General features: G+C 34.7%; 1 protein-coding gene across 1 annotated transcript; it reads right to left on the bottom strand.

The window, feature by feature from the left end:
* Positions 1-89: 89 nt before the first annotated feature.
* LOC131951251 (cyclin-dependent kinase 5) lies at positions 90-14,066 on the bottom strand. The gene is made up of 12 exons (XM_059313606.1): positions 13,891-14,066; positions 10,053-10,240; positions 9,487-9,575; positions 9,213-9,280; positions 8,967-9,084; positions 7,405-7,500; positions 7,167-7,241; positions 5,671-5,767; positions 4,934-5,003; positions 4,728-4,788; positions 3,735-3,815; positions 90-2,712 (listed from the first exon to the last, which is right to left on the bottom strand). Exons 2-12 carry the CDS (start codon positions 10,087-10,089, stop codon positions 2,620-2,622), a joined length of 885 nt encoding a protein of 294 aa, XP_059169589.1. The 5' UTR covers positions 10,090-10,240; positions 13,891-14,066; the 3' UTR covers positions 90-2,619.
* Between the last annotated feature and the right edge of the window lie 1,762 nt (positions 14,067-15,828).

Genomic DNA, 15,828 nt, shown 5'->3' with positions numbered 1-15,828 from the left:
TCAACTCTGTGAGACATCCTGAAATAAATTTTATGTACATACACACTACCAACCATATTTCTATCAATTTTAATTTATGCTTTTTACAAACAAGTAAAACAAGACAGTTAAAATATTTGAGTTGCTAATAATCGTTTGAATTATAAAAATATCCATCCTTCTTTAATTAATTAGATATTAAATTTGGCTGTCAAGATATTTCTTATAAATGAAAACTGCTTAATATTATGTACAGTTTTTATACAACACCCATTGAGCACGGCTAACATAATCAGACCAAATATGTATTTAAAAAATAAAAACGCACAGAACTTGAATTAAAAGTTTTAAAGTGAACTACCATGTCCATAGTGTAGAGTTCCTTTAAGCTCAGCCAATACAGTGTGGTCAGCACACATTTAGTGAGATGAGTCAATGCAAAGATACCCAACATTCTCAGGCCTGAAACTGAACTTGTAACTTTCAGGGGAAGTGCTTTAACACTCCACCATGCTATTCCATCAACAACATCCCCACTTTAAACTATTACATTTAGAAAGTATACAATAACATTTCTAATAAATATTGTACACTGGTCGATTGATTGTTTTCAATTCACAAGTTTTAAATTACAAAGAAATAAATGTTTATCTGTGGCCAGGAATAATTTAGTTTTCAGAAAAGGACAAAATATTTTTAAAACAAAATTCATAAATAATTTTTTTTATAAAATATGCACCATAATGTTGAAAAGTTTTGCTTATTTTTTTTTAAAAACTGTTCTAGTAAACCAAATAGGAAAATAATTAAAATATCACAACAAACAACAATAGTTATTAACAGTTATAGAAAAACTGAAATAGCTAACAGTCTATTCACAACAGTAACCACTAAAACCATTGAATGATTGAGAAAATGTCTTGGCAAATCATAGATTATTAGACATAGTTTGATCACAAATGGGCACGGTCATATATCACTCATTCAATCACTCAGCTAGATTCGATCATTAAAACCAATCAACTCAAAATGTGACCCAATCACATACACATTTTTTTTTTAAACAGCCAACATCCACATCATTACCATTACTATATTCAGCATACAACAGATACAACAAAAATTAGATGATCCATCCACATCATTACCATTACTATATTCAGCATACAACAGATACAACAAAAATTAGATGATCCATCCACATCATTACCATTACTATATTCAGCATACAACAGATACAACAAAAATTGGATGATCCATCCACATCATTACCATAACTATATTCAGCATACAACAGATACAACAAAAATTGGATGATCCATCCACATCATTACCATTACTATATTCAGCATACAACAGATACAACAAAAATTGGATGATCCATCCACATCATTACCATTACTATATTCAGCATACAACAGATACAACAAAAATTGGATGATCCATCCACATCATTACCATTACTATATTCAGCATACAACAGATACAACAAAAATTAGATGATCCATCCACATCATTACCATTACTATATTCAGCATACAACAGATACAACAAAAATTGGATGATCCATCCACATCATTACCATTACTATATTCAGCATACAACAGATACAACAAAAATTAGATGATCCATCCACATCATTACCATTACTATATTCAGCATACAACAGATACAACAAAAATTGGATGATCCATCCACATCGTTACCATTACTATATTCAGCATACAACAGATACAACAAAAATTGGATGATCCATCCACATCATTACCATTACTATATTCAGCATACAACAGATACAACAAAAATTAGAAGATCCATCTACATCATTACCATTACTATATTCAGCATACAACAGATACAACAAAAATTGGATGATCCATCCACATCATTACCATTACTATATTCAGCATACAACAGATACAACAAAAATTGGATGATCCATCCACATCATTACCATTACTATATTCAGCATACAACAGATACAACAAAAATTGGATGATCCATCCACATCATTACCATTACTATATTCAGCATACAACAGATACAACAAAAATTGGATGATCCATCCACATCATTACCATTACTATATTCAGCATACAACAGATACAACAAAAATTGGATGATCCATCCACATCATTACCATTACTATATTCAGCATACAACAGATACAACAAAAATTGGATGATCCATCCACATCATTACCATTACTATATTCAGCATACAACAGATACAACAAAAATTGGATGATCCATCCACATCATTACCATTACTATATTCAGCATACAACAGATACAACAAAAATTGGATGATCCATCCACATCATTACCATTACTATATTCAGCATACAACAGATACAACAAAAATTAGAAGATCCATCTACATCATTACCATTACTATATTCAGCATACAACAGATACAACAAAAATTAGATGATCCATCCACATCATTACCATTACTATATTCAGCATACAACAGATACAACAAAAATTAGATGATCCATCCACATCATTACCATTACTATATTCAGCATACAACAGATACAACAAAAATTGGATGATCCATCCACATCATTACCATTACTATATTCAGCATACAACAGATACAACAAAAATTGGATGATCCACAATTTGCACTGAGTGACTACTTGACACCAGGGTTGACATCCACAAAATACGGGTGCTGCAAACTGTCATCAGCTGACAGGCGATCAGGTGGGTAGCAGACTAGCAGTTTCTGTAGGAGAAAATTATTTGGTAAAGTAGGAATGATCAGGTGGGTAGCAGACTAGCAGTTTCTGTAGGAGAGAAAATAATTTGGTAAAGTAGAGGCGGTCAGGTGGAGAGCAGTTTCTGTAGGAGAAAATTATTTGGTAAAGTAGGGGTCATCAGGTGGGTAGCAGACTAGCAGTTTCTGTAGGAGAAAATTATTTGGTAAAGTAGGGGTCATCAGGTGGGTAGCAGACTAGCAGTTTCTGTAGGAGAAAATTATTTGGTAAAGTAGGGGTGATCAGGTGGGTAGTAGTTTCTGTAGGAGAAAATTATTTGGTAAAGTAGGGGTGATCAGGTGGATAGCAGTTTCTGTAGGAGAAAATTATTTGGTAAAGTAGGGGTGATCAGGTGGGTAGCAGTTTCTGTAGGAGAAAATTATTTGGTAAAGTAGGGGTGATCAGGTGGATAGCAGTTTCTGTAGGAGAAAATTATTTGGTAAAGTAGGGGTGATCAGGTGGATAGCAGTTTCTGTAGGAGAAAATTATTTGGTAAAGTAGAGGCGATCAGGTGGGTAGCAGACTAGCAGTTTCTGTAGGAGAAAATTGTTTGGTAAAGTAGAAGCGATCAGGTTTCTGTGGGAGGGAAGTATTTAGTAAAATAGAAATCATCTATAGAAATTTATGTAGGGAAAAATATATGGTAAAACGTAATGATTGAAAACTATATGAAGAACACTGACAAAATTCTGGCTCATGAGGCTTCACCTTTAAAAATGTTCTACTTATAATAACCAACAGGCTCTTATATTAAAACTTTGATCATGCCACAGTGGTGGGTGGGTTTGTTTGCGTACTGTTAGAAGTGATAGGTAACATCAGTACCATATACAGAATGAAGGTGACTCAACACAAATATTGGTGAAAGTTTTCCCATGGTTAGAAAAAGAAACATTACAAAAAAAAAAATTTAAAAAAAAAAAAACTTGACATCAATTTTATTTGCAAGATGAAATGAAATCAATTTTATATAGAATAAAAAAAAACCTACCTGAAGGAGATCTCTCCCTTTAGAGTTTAATTTAGGAACAACTTGTTGCCAGGTCGTGCTGACATGGTACATTGGAAATGGCTGCAGGAGAAAAGAGTTGAATGAATAGTTTTGAAACATCAGCACGTGCACTTTACTATGGGTGAACTGTCCATCCAAGGTACGATTGAACTACATAAAATGTCTGTGTAGATCAATGATTGTAAAGAAAAGAATAACTTATGTAATAGCATTGTGTAGATCAGGGGTCTCCAAACTTTTCAGCCCAAGGGCCGCATTAACTATCAAATATCAGTTCGGGGTCCAGAGTTTCCAGGCACCACAGAAGAACGTCTAGCGCCGCCCCCGACTAAAAATAAATTATATATAGAAATATATACAAATTTCTAGTACCCCCTCCCGTTTTGGAGAAAAAAGTCTGAAAAATAAACATTGTCGGGGCCCGACAAAACACTCGAGGTCCAAGTTTGTTCTCAAATTGTTCTTCACGTATTTTATTCTTGAAAATGTTTGTTCACACAAGTATGTTGCTCCAAACTTTGAAAGGTAGTTTGATGCAAAAGTTTCAATATTAGGGAGGTCTTTCTTGAGCAAAAGCTTATAAAATCCCACCCGCCTTTCTGTGAACTTGTCTCTAAGGAGGTCATTTGCCTGCAATTCTATGACCTCCAGCTTTAGTTCAACTGGGCAAGTGGGCACATTTGCTTCAAATGTATTTTGAAACAATTTCACTTCTTCTGCCTTTGAATCCAAGTCAGAAAACCACTACTGAAACTGCAGCTGGGTGTCTTTGATGATCTCGCATGGACATGACGTAAAGGTTCCTCAGCCACCTCTAACAAAAGTTGATTTTTTCCGTGGACATAAAGATCCCAGCAGGCCGGATGAGAGGACCTCGCGGACCGCATCGGGCCCGCGGGCTGTAGTTTGGAGACCCCTGGTGTAGATCGAAGAAAGAAAAGAAAAAGTTATGTAAGGGCACTGTTGACTCACTCTGTAGTTTGGTAGCAGTGTCAAGCCTGGCCAGGTTTCTTCTGTTGGTGTGCCTAAAAGTCTGGGCAGCAGTTATTTCAACAACTTATATTTACAAAGAGGTTTTTTTTTAAAATACACGTCAGAGTTAACTAAGTTAAAATTACATTATTAGATTTTTTTTTTAAGTTTTAAGAGCACTGATTAAGAGCGAAATGAAAGGATACTTGAATATTCTTTTCAGCTGATCATCATCATCATTTCCAGGGAATAATGGCCGGCCAGCATTAGCTAATTCTGAAAACATGATTTGAATTATTTAGTTGAATACTTATAATGGTGAGAATTTAAAGTTCACCAGAACCTGTTTGCTGCTACTGTTTTGCCATTATAACAATTGTATCACTAACCCTAGGCCATGAATCTAATTCTTATGTTTACCCTGACAGTCCTGCCTGCATTTTTTTAAAAACTGAGGCCAGTCCTTCAGCTAACAAAGCACACTTCTGCAGTAGAGTAACTCATCATGCTAGCCAACAACCCAGTTTCTATTTCTTCTGCTGTCCATACAGCCAGCAATACTAGTGTGTTCACTCTTCCCAAATACCAAAGCAGTAAAGGGAAGTAACTGCAGTAAAGGGAAATAGCTTCTTAAAAACAATGATAACTGTTCTGTTAAATGCAGATGTTTGGCAGTAGTAATGGGTTGTCTAGGATAAAGTTGCCAAATCTTGAGTTCAAAAGTCTTCTTTTATCCTAACTTACTGGTTTGTTTAAACATTTTATGTTCAAATATTCAATTAGGTTAGGTAAATTTCAAAACACAACAACTTGTTAAATTTTCATAAACTATATATCAACATAAAAACAACAGTTGTAGCTGGCTGTGTTTTTTTTTTACTCTTGAGAGGAACCAAAGTTTTTTAAAATGCCTATAAAAGTTGTATTGAAATATTCAACTCACCAGCAAATATGCAGCCAGCTGACCACATGTCAATTGATGTTGAATACATTTTGGCTCCAAATAATACATCAGGTGGTCGATACCATAATGTCACAACCTGAAAATATCAAGAATCTTTTAAAATATTGTCACAACCTGAAAATATCAAGATTTTAATTATATTGTAACAACCTAAAAATATCAAGAAGTTTATATCATATTGTCACATCACAACCTGTAAATATCAAGGTCTATACCATAACATCACAACCTGTAAATATCAAGGTCTATACCATAACATCACAACCTGTAAATATCAAGGTCTATACCATAACATCACAACCTGTAAATATCAAGGTCTATACCATAACATCACAACCTGTAAATATCAAGGTCTATACCATAACATCACAACCTGTAAATATCAAGGTCTATACCATAACATCACAACCTGTAAATATCAAGGTCTATACCATAACATCACAACCTGTAAATATCAAGGTCTATACCATAACATCACAACATGTAAATATCAAGGTCTATACCATAACATCACAACCTGTAAATATCAAGGTCTATACCATAACATCACAACCTGTAAATATCAAGGTCTATACCATAACATCACAACCTGTAAATATAAAGGTCTATACCATAACATCACAACCTGTAAATATCAAGGTCTATACCATAACATCACAACCTGTAAATATCAAGGTCTATACCATAACATCACAACCTGTAAATATAAAGGTCTATACCATAACATCACAACCTGTAAATATCAAGGTCTATACCATAGCATCACAACCTGTAAATATCAAGGTCTATACCATAACATCACAACCTGTAAATATCAAGGTCTATACCATAACATCACAACCTGTAAATATCAAGGTCTATACCATAACATCATAACCTGTAGTAAATATCAAGGTCTATACCATAACATCACAACATGTAAATATCAAGGTCTATACCATAACATCACAACCTAAAAATATCAAGGTCTATACCATAACATCACAACCTGTAAATATCAAGGCCTATACCATAACATCACAACCATAACATCACAACCTGTAAATATCAAGGTCTATACCATAACATCGTAACCAAAAACATACAGATACAAAGCTAAACTTATTTAAGTTGAACTGAAGAGATTTTGAACAGATCGGTAGAGTGGTAGAGCACTTGCCAAAGTCATTTAAATGTATGAACTCTACTTCATCTGCCTCATGGACTTTCATTTATTTCATAATAATGTCCATTGTTAATCCTACATACATACAAATCTTCAACATTTGTTGAACTGAAAAGCAATTCATTGTATTATACTTACTTCAGAAAGACTATACACTTACATATTTATAGTATCAATTTAACATTTACAAAAGCAATGAGTTGAATGAGCCTTTAGGAGAAAAATTAACATAAAATGTAATACAAGTTTGAAAGACTTTAGGCAAAATTAAACTTCTAAAACATGAGAGCAAAAAACAAACATTACTTACTTCAGCTGAATAAAATCTCACAGGGAACCCAAATGCTCTGGCCAATCCAAAGTCTCCAAGTTTCAGTTCTCCATTCTATAAGTTAAGAGTTGGTTAAATTAATCATCTAATTATTAATTACCTAATTGAAGTATAAAATATAATTAAAATAAAACTTGATTAGATTGACATCATTTATTTTTTGAAACAACTTTTTCTAGTCTACTGAAATATTTACTATCCCTCTAAAAAGACTGACCTTATTAATTAACAAATTTTGAGGTTTTAGATCTCTATGCAGAACATTGTTGCTGTGGCAGAAGGCTATACCTTTTAATAATTGACACATAAATGACTGAAACACAAAAACATTATCAACATTATCAAAAACATTTTAAAATGTTTTTAAAAGCAAAAGTATACACAGAAGTTATGGAGTATCTAGGGATTATTTGTTGGTGAATATGTTAATAACAGGTACCACTTGAGAAAATATATGGCTCCAGTTTGCATTAGGAGAAAATGGATGCATCCAGAGATAGGAATTCATGGGGTATTAGATAAAGAGGTCATCTCTTGCCCATGCATCATGACCAGTTGTTTTACATTAGCTGGTTTAGTCCAAAGGAATGCTAAGCAATATGTTTTTATTAACAGCTGAAGTTGCAGACGTTGACGTAAGTTGGTGATCCTAAAGCCTAAGGGGCTCCACTCCTGTTTGATTTAGGAGTTTTCTTTCCAACATGGGTTGATGTCACCAAGTAACGAGCCTCATCTGCTTGAGAAGGAGGGGGTTAAACTCAGGACTTTGTGAATCAGCAACCATGAACTTCCCCTGCCAACCATGGCTTGAGAAAATGTACATTAAGAAAGCCCCTTTACAAGAGCATTTAGCTTTTATCAAATAACCTTTTATACCTGAATATATATTGGGGAGACTTAACCCTTTGAGCCCGCCAAGCCAGTAAACCGGCTTCAACATTAGGCATATATGTCCGAAAAGCTGATTTTCCGGCCCGGCGATCTAGCGTCATATTCCTAGCGGCCGGTATACCGTCTAATTAAATATAATTAGCAGAAGACTGACTAAAACTGTGCATATGTCTTTTTAGTGCGGGATTATGATTCTAAACATAGATTTTAGGAAAAGTGAAAGTGTTTACATTTCGTAGCAATGCCGCTGAAATGAAAAGCTGAGCCACAGCCATCGACTTCAACACATAAAGTTGGTGCAAAAGCTGAAGCAAAAGACCGAAATATCAACAAAAGAAGTAGAATGACTGCTTCTCAGGCAATACAACTACTTATTGATTCTGATGAAGAAGATAATATTCCTGGTCTATATTGTGATGATAGTGATGTTGAATTTGAGACTGAACTCAGTGACATTGAAATTGACAGTGACAATGAAACTGTTCAAGTACGTTCTGATGCACGTGGTGCTGTAAAACTTCAGTCTCCTTTGCGTGTGGATAATAAAAGTTATAGCAAAGTTAGAAGCAGAGAAGCGAAAATTGGTTTGGCCCTGGGAGCTCAGGAAATGGGAGAAACTAGGCCAGGGAGGCCAGGGCTCAAAGGGTTAATCTATAGTGGAAGGTAAATGCTGGGATATAGTTTGGTCAGCACTGTGCACAATCACCTTTACCTTTCCCATAAACTTCAGGTATTTATCAGGACTAAGTGGACTCATGTGAGGAATTGAACACCAGACTTTGAAATAAGCAAGTGTGTGTTCAACTACTCAACCATGCTACAGAAGTTAATTTTTTTAAAATGATCTTTAAAAATGTAAAATATCAATTTAAATAATACATTTACTACCTTGACAACATCAGGGTCAATTTCTCCATTGCATGCATCAAAATATTTCTTGAGATCTTGGTCACAATACTCAAACACAAGAGTCAACTTTCTTTCACTGTGCACAACATCATGTAGTCTGTAGAGTTAAAAAACTTTGAGTGAACTTTAACACTTCCTGTTTTTTTTTTATTGTATAGTTAAGACATTTAATGTATTTTATTATTGGAAGCATTTATATGACTGCCAATTCACAAAGTTTATTACCTTACAACATTTTTATGCTTCAGTTCTTTGAGTAAACAAATTTCTCTTAAAGCTGAACTTGGAACTCCCTGTACAATCAAAGTAAAAGAAATTCTATAATAATACATACTATCAATAGAAAAACAAATCAGAAGCTTATATTTATCTTCTAAATACATTAAGTATGAAAATGACCTAAAATGATTTTTCTATCTGAAAATAAAAAGCAGCCTATAAAATAACTGAAAATACTGATTATAATGCATAATTAAAGTATAATTAACAAAAGTTGTACCTCATCATCGTCATCAAGCCGGACACGCTTTAATGCAACTATTTCTAAAGTCTCTCTATTCTTTGCTTTGAAAACTGTTCCATAAGTACCTTATTTTTTGGATGAACATTGAATAAGGGTTAGTTTAATACCAACAGACTCAGAGTTTCTTCCAGGCATCTCCCAGAAAATGTTGACCGCCCCCCCCAAAAACTAACCCTAAACATCACCTTAGCCCTAAATGTAAAATTACATCACACTCAGTTTGGGTTAAGTTTAAGAAAGGTTTAGTTGCAAATGCAATGTATTTCTTTTTTTTTAGTTTTTGGTAATTTTGTGGTATTTATAAACATTATTGCAAGCTTAGATAAGTAGGAGTACGTCACGGGTCAGCTCGTATTTCAATATAATAATGTTGGCCAAAATCTTCAAAAAAGATTTTCCAACTTTTTGGCTGACATCATAAAGAGGTAAAGAGGCAACCCAACTCTAACTATTAACCTAATATAAATGTCAAGTTATAGATTTCTAACTATAGGCCTAAATAAAATAATCCTAAGTAGATTTTAGGCCTACTTACTACTTACCTTCCCCAATTTTTTCAAGTTTTTCATATTTCTGCATTCTGTTTTTTTCTGAGTGTAGTGTGGTCTAACCCTTTGCCTAGACCTTGAGTCTACTCTATCTACTCCAAGTCCTAGTGACTGACAATGCAACTGGTCACTGGTCTGGAGATTGCTCAGAGTCTGGACTCAGCTCAAATAAAGTCGCTTCTCTAATAAAAATAAAATATAAAAGAGCCTAAGTTAGTAATTTTAGACCTATTTGAGTTGCTTAAAAACTACCTGACAATAAGGTTCTAAAATTACATAGATCGGTAGTGTATCATTAGATTGATCTTTTACTGAATAAAAATGGTAATTATTCTGTGCTCATTTTAAGAGATCAGCATTGCTAAAAGGTCACTCTAACAAAGCAATCTTGGTACGGAAGCTGTGGTGGGCACTGACGCAACTAATAAAGTTGTGGATTTGTGGAAACTTGTTTTCTGCCAGTTTTTTCAAGCATAATTAGGCTAATTAAGCCTAATAATCAATTTTTCTCCTGGCCAAGGGATTAACCTATGACTCTAAAAGCCCCCAAACCAAAAGAATCTACACCCTGTTTTTTTATTTTGAGTTAATCACTAGCATTAGTGAGAGTTGGCCTTCTACTAATAGCAAACTTATTACTTATACTATATTTTGTTGTTTTTTAATTATTTATCGTGCTTTCAAATTTGACATAGCCTAATTAATTTTTAAAATTCTTATTGATTTAATTTTTTTTTACTTAGGCTAATCATAATATTATTTTCACTGGTCTTCCCTGATATATTTGTATCAGGCCAAATAATGTTCATTTATTAAGATTTAAATTGATAGGCCTGATAAGTTAAATATTAGCCTTGGGCCTAGGCTAAGGCTTACATTACTAATTATTACTTAGTAAATGAAGTACACATGGACTAAGACGTGTGTGTTGTGCTCGCGTTGTGGCGGATGAAGTTTCTCTTGTCAAGCAAACGAGCAGTCTCCCATGAAGACGTTTCGAATGCATATTTCTTGCTCTCAGGCGATCAATTTTAATATGATGGCATTTTTAAAAAGAAACATCAAATAGGTAGACCTTAAAATCAAAATATTTATTCTAAACTCCCCCTGGACAAAGTTCAGAGAATATCGCGCCGGTCCCACGTCCAGTAAAGGAGGAGAGTTATAATATAGATTCATTTTGAAATAACATCTTAATCTTATGGGCCTATAAATTATCCTAATTAAACATTGCTAAATTAAAAATTTAACACTGGTGAATCAAAGCTGAACAAACTGTGAATGTGAATATCTTTCAAAAGTTAAAAGTAAAGTTCCCCTTCCAAACCTGACAATCTATTCTATACTAGATCTATAAGGTTAGGCAAGTTAGGTTAGGCTGTCTAGCCCTATATTTCTTAATATTTAAAACATGATTATTGGCTCATTCATTATAGGCCTACTAAAATATAATGGAAAGAATACTGATAAAGTGAATACATAACCAAGCAGCATCGCACAGTGATACCTCCATTTTCACTCACCCCAACTTTGCTACTTGAAGTCTAAAACTACTGATTTTGCAAACCTTTTTGTCTTCAGCCCATCTACACATCACAGAGATTGATGCTTACACGGGTGTGGGGAAACTGCGAGACGCGAAAAGCGAAATGGCGAGGCGGGAAAATGCGAGAAGGGCGCGAAAACGGTCGGTCACGTGACTTTTTTGTCTCGCATTTTACCACAACCCGATACTTACGCTGGGTGGCGCTGAAATGCGAGGATTTCTGCGAAAAATTTACCGCACCCGATTTTCAGTGGTATTTGGTCCAGACTTCAAAGACGTTTCGTTTACATTGTTAAAACTTCAGATTTTTCCGTTGCTAGACATACTGATGATTTGTCAACTCCCCCCATCTTTTGTGTCGACTTAGAATACCACCTTGTTCGAAACCGACGAAAATACTGCCGACGATAGATCAACTTCTGTCTTTTGTGAGGAACGCCGAGGCCGCCTGATGTACCGTCTTTGAAGATCGCCGTGCCCGGATCCGCTGCCGCCGCAAACATATTTTCTATTGTTGCATAGAAATTTTGTATTATAGCCGCCGCCTACGATTTTTTTCTAGCTTTTTTTACCATATAAATCTAAGCACAAAGAAATGCCTACATCATTTGGATACAACAAAATAAAGTGACGTCACCGATATTATCAGTTGCTCATGCTATATCGTAAGCTATGGGCCTACTTCAAATATTTTTAAAACCAAGTTGAACTTATCTGATTTTTTTTGGTTTTGGTGGTGGTGTTATTTGGGGTCTTCCATAAATGACGTCACACTCGTAGGGGGGGGGGGGGTCTGTAATTTTATGACGATGTGTGATGAGGGGGAGGAGGGGGGGTTAGATGTGAAGTCACGCTATAAAAAAGCAATGTTAGAAAAAGAATTTTAGACGTTTTTTCGCGTTTTAGAAAACTGTTTTAATACATTGTAATAGGAATTGATTAAAGTACTCTATTTTGACCGAAATTAGACAAGATTTTGGGAAAATATCGATGTTTTAAAAAAACTCAACTGCTGATGACAACAATGAGCAAGACATTGCCAAAATTACAGAAATGATAAAAAATACAAATTATAAAAAACGGAAAACAGATGTCGAGCGTGCGGATGATGATGATGAGAACATGGGTGCCAGTGTTGTTTGTGGGATGAACGAGGAGGTCAACTGTGATGAAAATGTGACATGTTGTGAATGTGGATTGGAAGAAGTAGCAAAAAAAAAATGTATAAATGGGAGTCTAATGAACTGGGTTGGGTGTACTATGTGTGAAAGATGGTGTCACGAGGTGTGTTTGAGGACTGTTTCAGAAGATTTTGTTTGTAAATTTTGTTTGTAATTAAAATTACTTAATAAAAAATTAATTGCACTTTTTAGAATTGTTTATACTTTTACACTTTTTGCAAGTACAAAAATCCATAAATACATGTTGCAGAATATCTCTCCTGCTGACAAGATTATACCAATTCACAATGACACAGCTCACGTTTGTATAAACATGAGCGGGCTAGATTTTTAAAATTAATGCCGACTGAGACGGGATTTTCCTCTCGCTAATAAGAGCGGGCGATGACAGTAGCACAGCAACGATGTTAGGATTTTTAAATAGATAGATCTAGATATAGATCTATCTATCTTCTTAGTATCTAGATAAAAAATAACAACATACAACACTCGTGTTAAAGGGTATGGCTAAATGCTTGTTTATTTTTAAAAAAAATAATAATTTAAATAAATAAAGATGGAAAAAAAAAAGGAAAAAACCTTTTTTCGCAAAAAGTGTCTCGCTATTTACCCTTAATTCCGCAGGTATGTCTCGCATTACCTTCTCGCATTTTCCCGCCTCGCCATTTCGCTTTTCGCGTCTCGCAATTTCCCCACACCCTGCTTACACATTGTTTTTGGATATGCGGGGGGGGGGGGGGGGGCCTTCTGACAGGGTTTCAAAGGGGCAATTCAAATTGAAAATATTGTCCAATCAATAACCTGTAGTAATCTAGATTTTAGACTAAAAATCTCGACTGTAGTGACGAGAATAGACAGTCACAGTGCAGGGCTCTAGTCTAACTAAACAAAAATAATAAAATACACTAACTAGATCTAGTCAGGTCCTAGGTAAGGTTAGGTCCTACCTACTACCTAGACTGTCCTAGACCTAGGCCCTGCATAGGGCCTACTACTAACTAAAATTACTAAGGGCCGGCCTAGGGCTAGGGTTAACCGGGTTAAGTTGTTAACTAACAACTTCGCACAATGACAAAGGCTATGAATTATGAATGAGTGTTTTTACCTTTTATTAGGCCTAATGTATAAAAATTTAAAACTTTTTATTTTATTTTTTTAGAAAATGTAGATCTAGAGTAGACTAGATCTCTAAATTGAATGTAAAAATATTTAAGACTATAATAGTATAATGCATAAGGCAAGGCCTAGATCTGGATTTAGATCTCTATTTATTTTGTTGTTCACGGAAGTGTTGATACAGAAAAGATTTCTTAGTAGCTTCCCTTGGCCGTATAGAAAATATAAATATGCAAAGGGCCTATATTTGGTAGAAGATTAATTATTCGCTAATTTAAATGTAGCTGAAAAAAAAATTAAAATAATAAGTACTTTATTATATGAACAACATAATATGTAGTAATTTGAAACTTTATCGGGAATCTATAAATCTAACAGTTTATGGCGTAGCTGTTGGGTGGAACGCGTTGCCACTAGGCATAGGGGGCGCCAGAACGATCATAAAATAAAACAAAAGCTTTTACTTAGATCAGAAAATTAGTCGCTTCCAAAGCACAATTAGAATACTGATTCTAGGAGTTGTTTTTATAAGTGTCCAAGATGTGTCATGTTAGTATACGAATCGAGATGTACTGAAAAAGTCACCAATATATACGAGGTCAAGTCTTTCGGGTCGTAAGCATTTACCAAGTCTGCGTAAAGTGGGTGTGGGGAAATTGCGAGACGCGAAAAGCGAAATGGCGAGGCGGGAAAATGCGAGAAGGTAATGCGAGACATACCTGCGGAATTAAGGGTAAATAGCGAGACACTTTTTGCGAAAAAAAAAGTTTTTTTTTCTTTTTTTTCCATCTTTATTATTTAAATTATTTTTTTTTTGTTTTAAAATAAACAAGCATTTAGCCATACCCTTTAACACGAGTGTTGTATGTTGTTATTTTTATCTAGATTTTATTACATAGATTTAGATACTAAGACTTAACTAAGAAGATAGATAGATCTATATCTAGATCTATCTATTTAAAAATCCTAACATCGTTGCTGTGCTACTGTCATCGCCCGCTCTCGTTTGCGAGAGGAAAATCCCGTCTCAGTCGGAATTAATTTTAAAAATCTAGCCTGCTCATGTTTATACAAACGTGAGCTGTGTCATTGTGAATTGGTTTAATCTTGTCAGCAGGAGAGATATTCTGCAACATGTATTTACGGATTTTTGTACTTGCAAAAAGTGTAAAAGTATAAACAATTCTAAAAAGTGCAATTTTTTTTTTAATTAAGTAATTTTAATTACAAACAAAATTTACAAACAAAATCTTCTGAAACAGTCCTAACATTAATCAAACACACCTCGTCACATCATCTTTCACACATAGTACATCTAACCCAGTTCATTAGACTTCCATTTATACTGTGCTAACACAGAACACGAATATAGACAGAATGAAAAAAAAATGTGCGTTTGTAGATAAACTGAATAAAGTCCGCTATCGACAAAACTACCATTTAATAAAAGGGGTCATCCATAAATGACGTCACTCTTTTTTGACGATTTTTACCCCCCCCCCCCCCCCCCCCCCCACTAAAATAACGTCACACCTCAGCCTACAACCCCCTTCAAAATTGCAGTTGAATTTTTTTTAAAACATCGATATTTTCCCAAAATCTTGTCTTATTTCTGTCCAAATAGAGTATTTTAATCAATTCCTATTACAATTTATTAAAACAGTTTTCTAAACCGCGAAATATCGTCTAAAATTCTTTTTATAACATTGCTTTTTTATAGTGTGACGTCACAATATCTAGCCACCCCCCCCCCCCCCCACCCTCCTCATCATAACACATTTCTATGCAACAATACAAAATATGTTTGCGGCGGCAGCGGATTCGGGTTCGGTAATCTTCAAAGACGGTAAATCAGGCGGCCTCGGCGTTCCACACAAAAGAAAGAAGTTGATCTATCGTCGGCGGTATTTCCGTCGGTTTCGAACAA

This window comes from Physella acuta, unplaced genomic scaffold (assembly GCF_028476545.2).
Source record: "Physella acuta isolate Inbredline_101_S28 unplaced genomic scaffold, ASM2847654v3 ptg000805l, whole genome shotgun sequence".
Lineage (NCBI taxonomy): Eukaryota > Metazoa > Mollusca > Gastropoda > Physidae > Physella > Physella acuta.
Note: the sequence above shows the minus strand (reverse complement) of the source record. Positions and strands in the feature narration are given on the sequence as shown.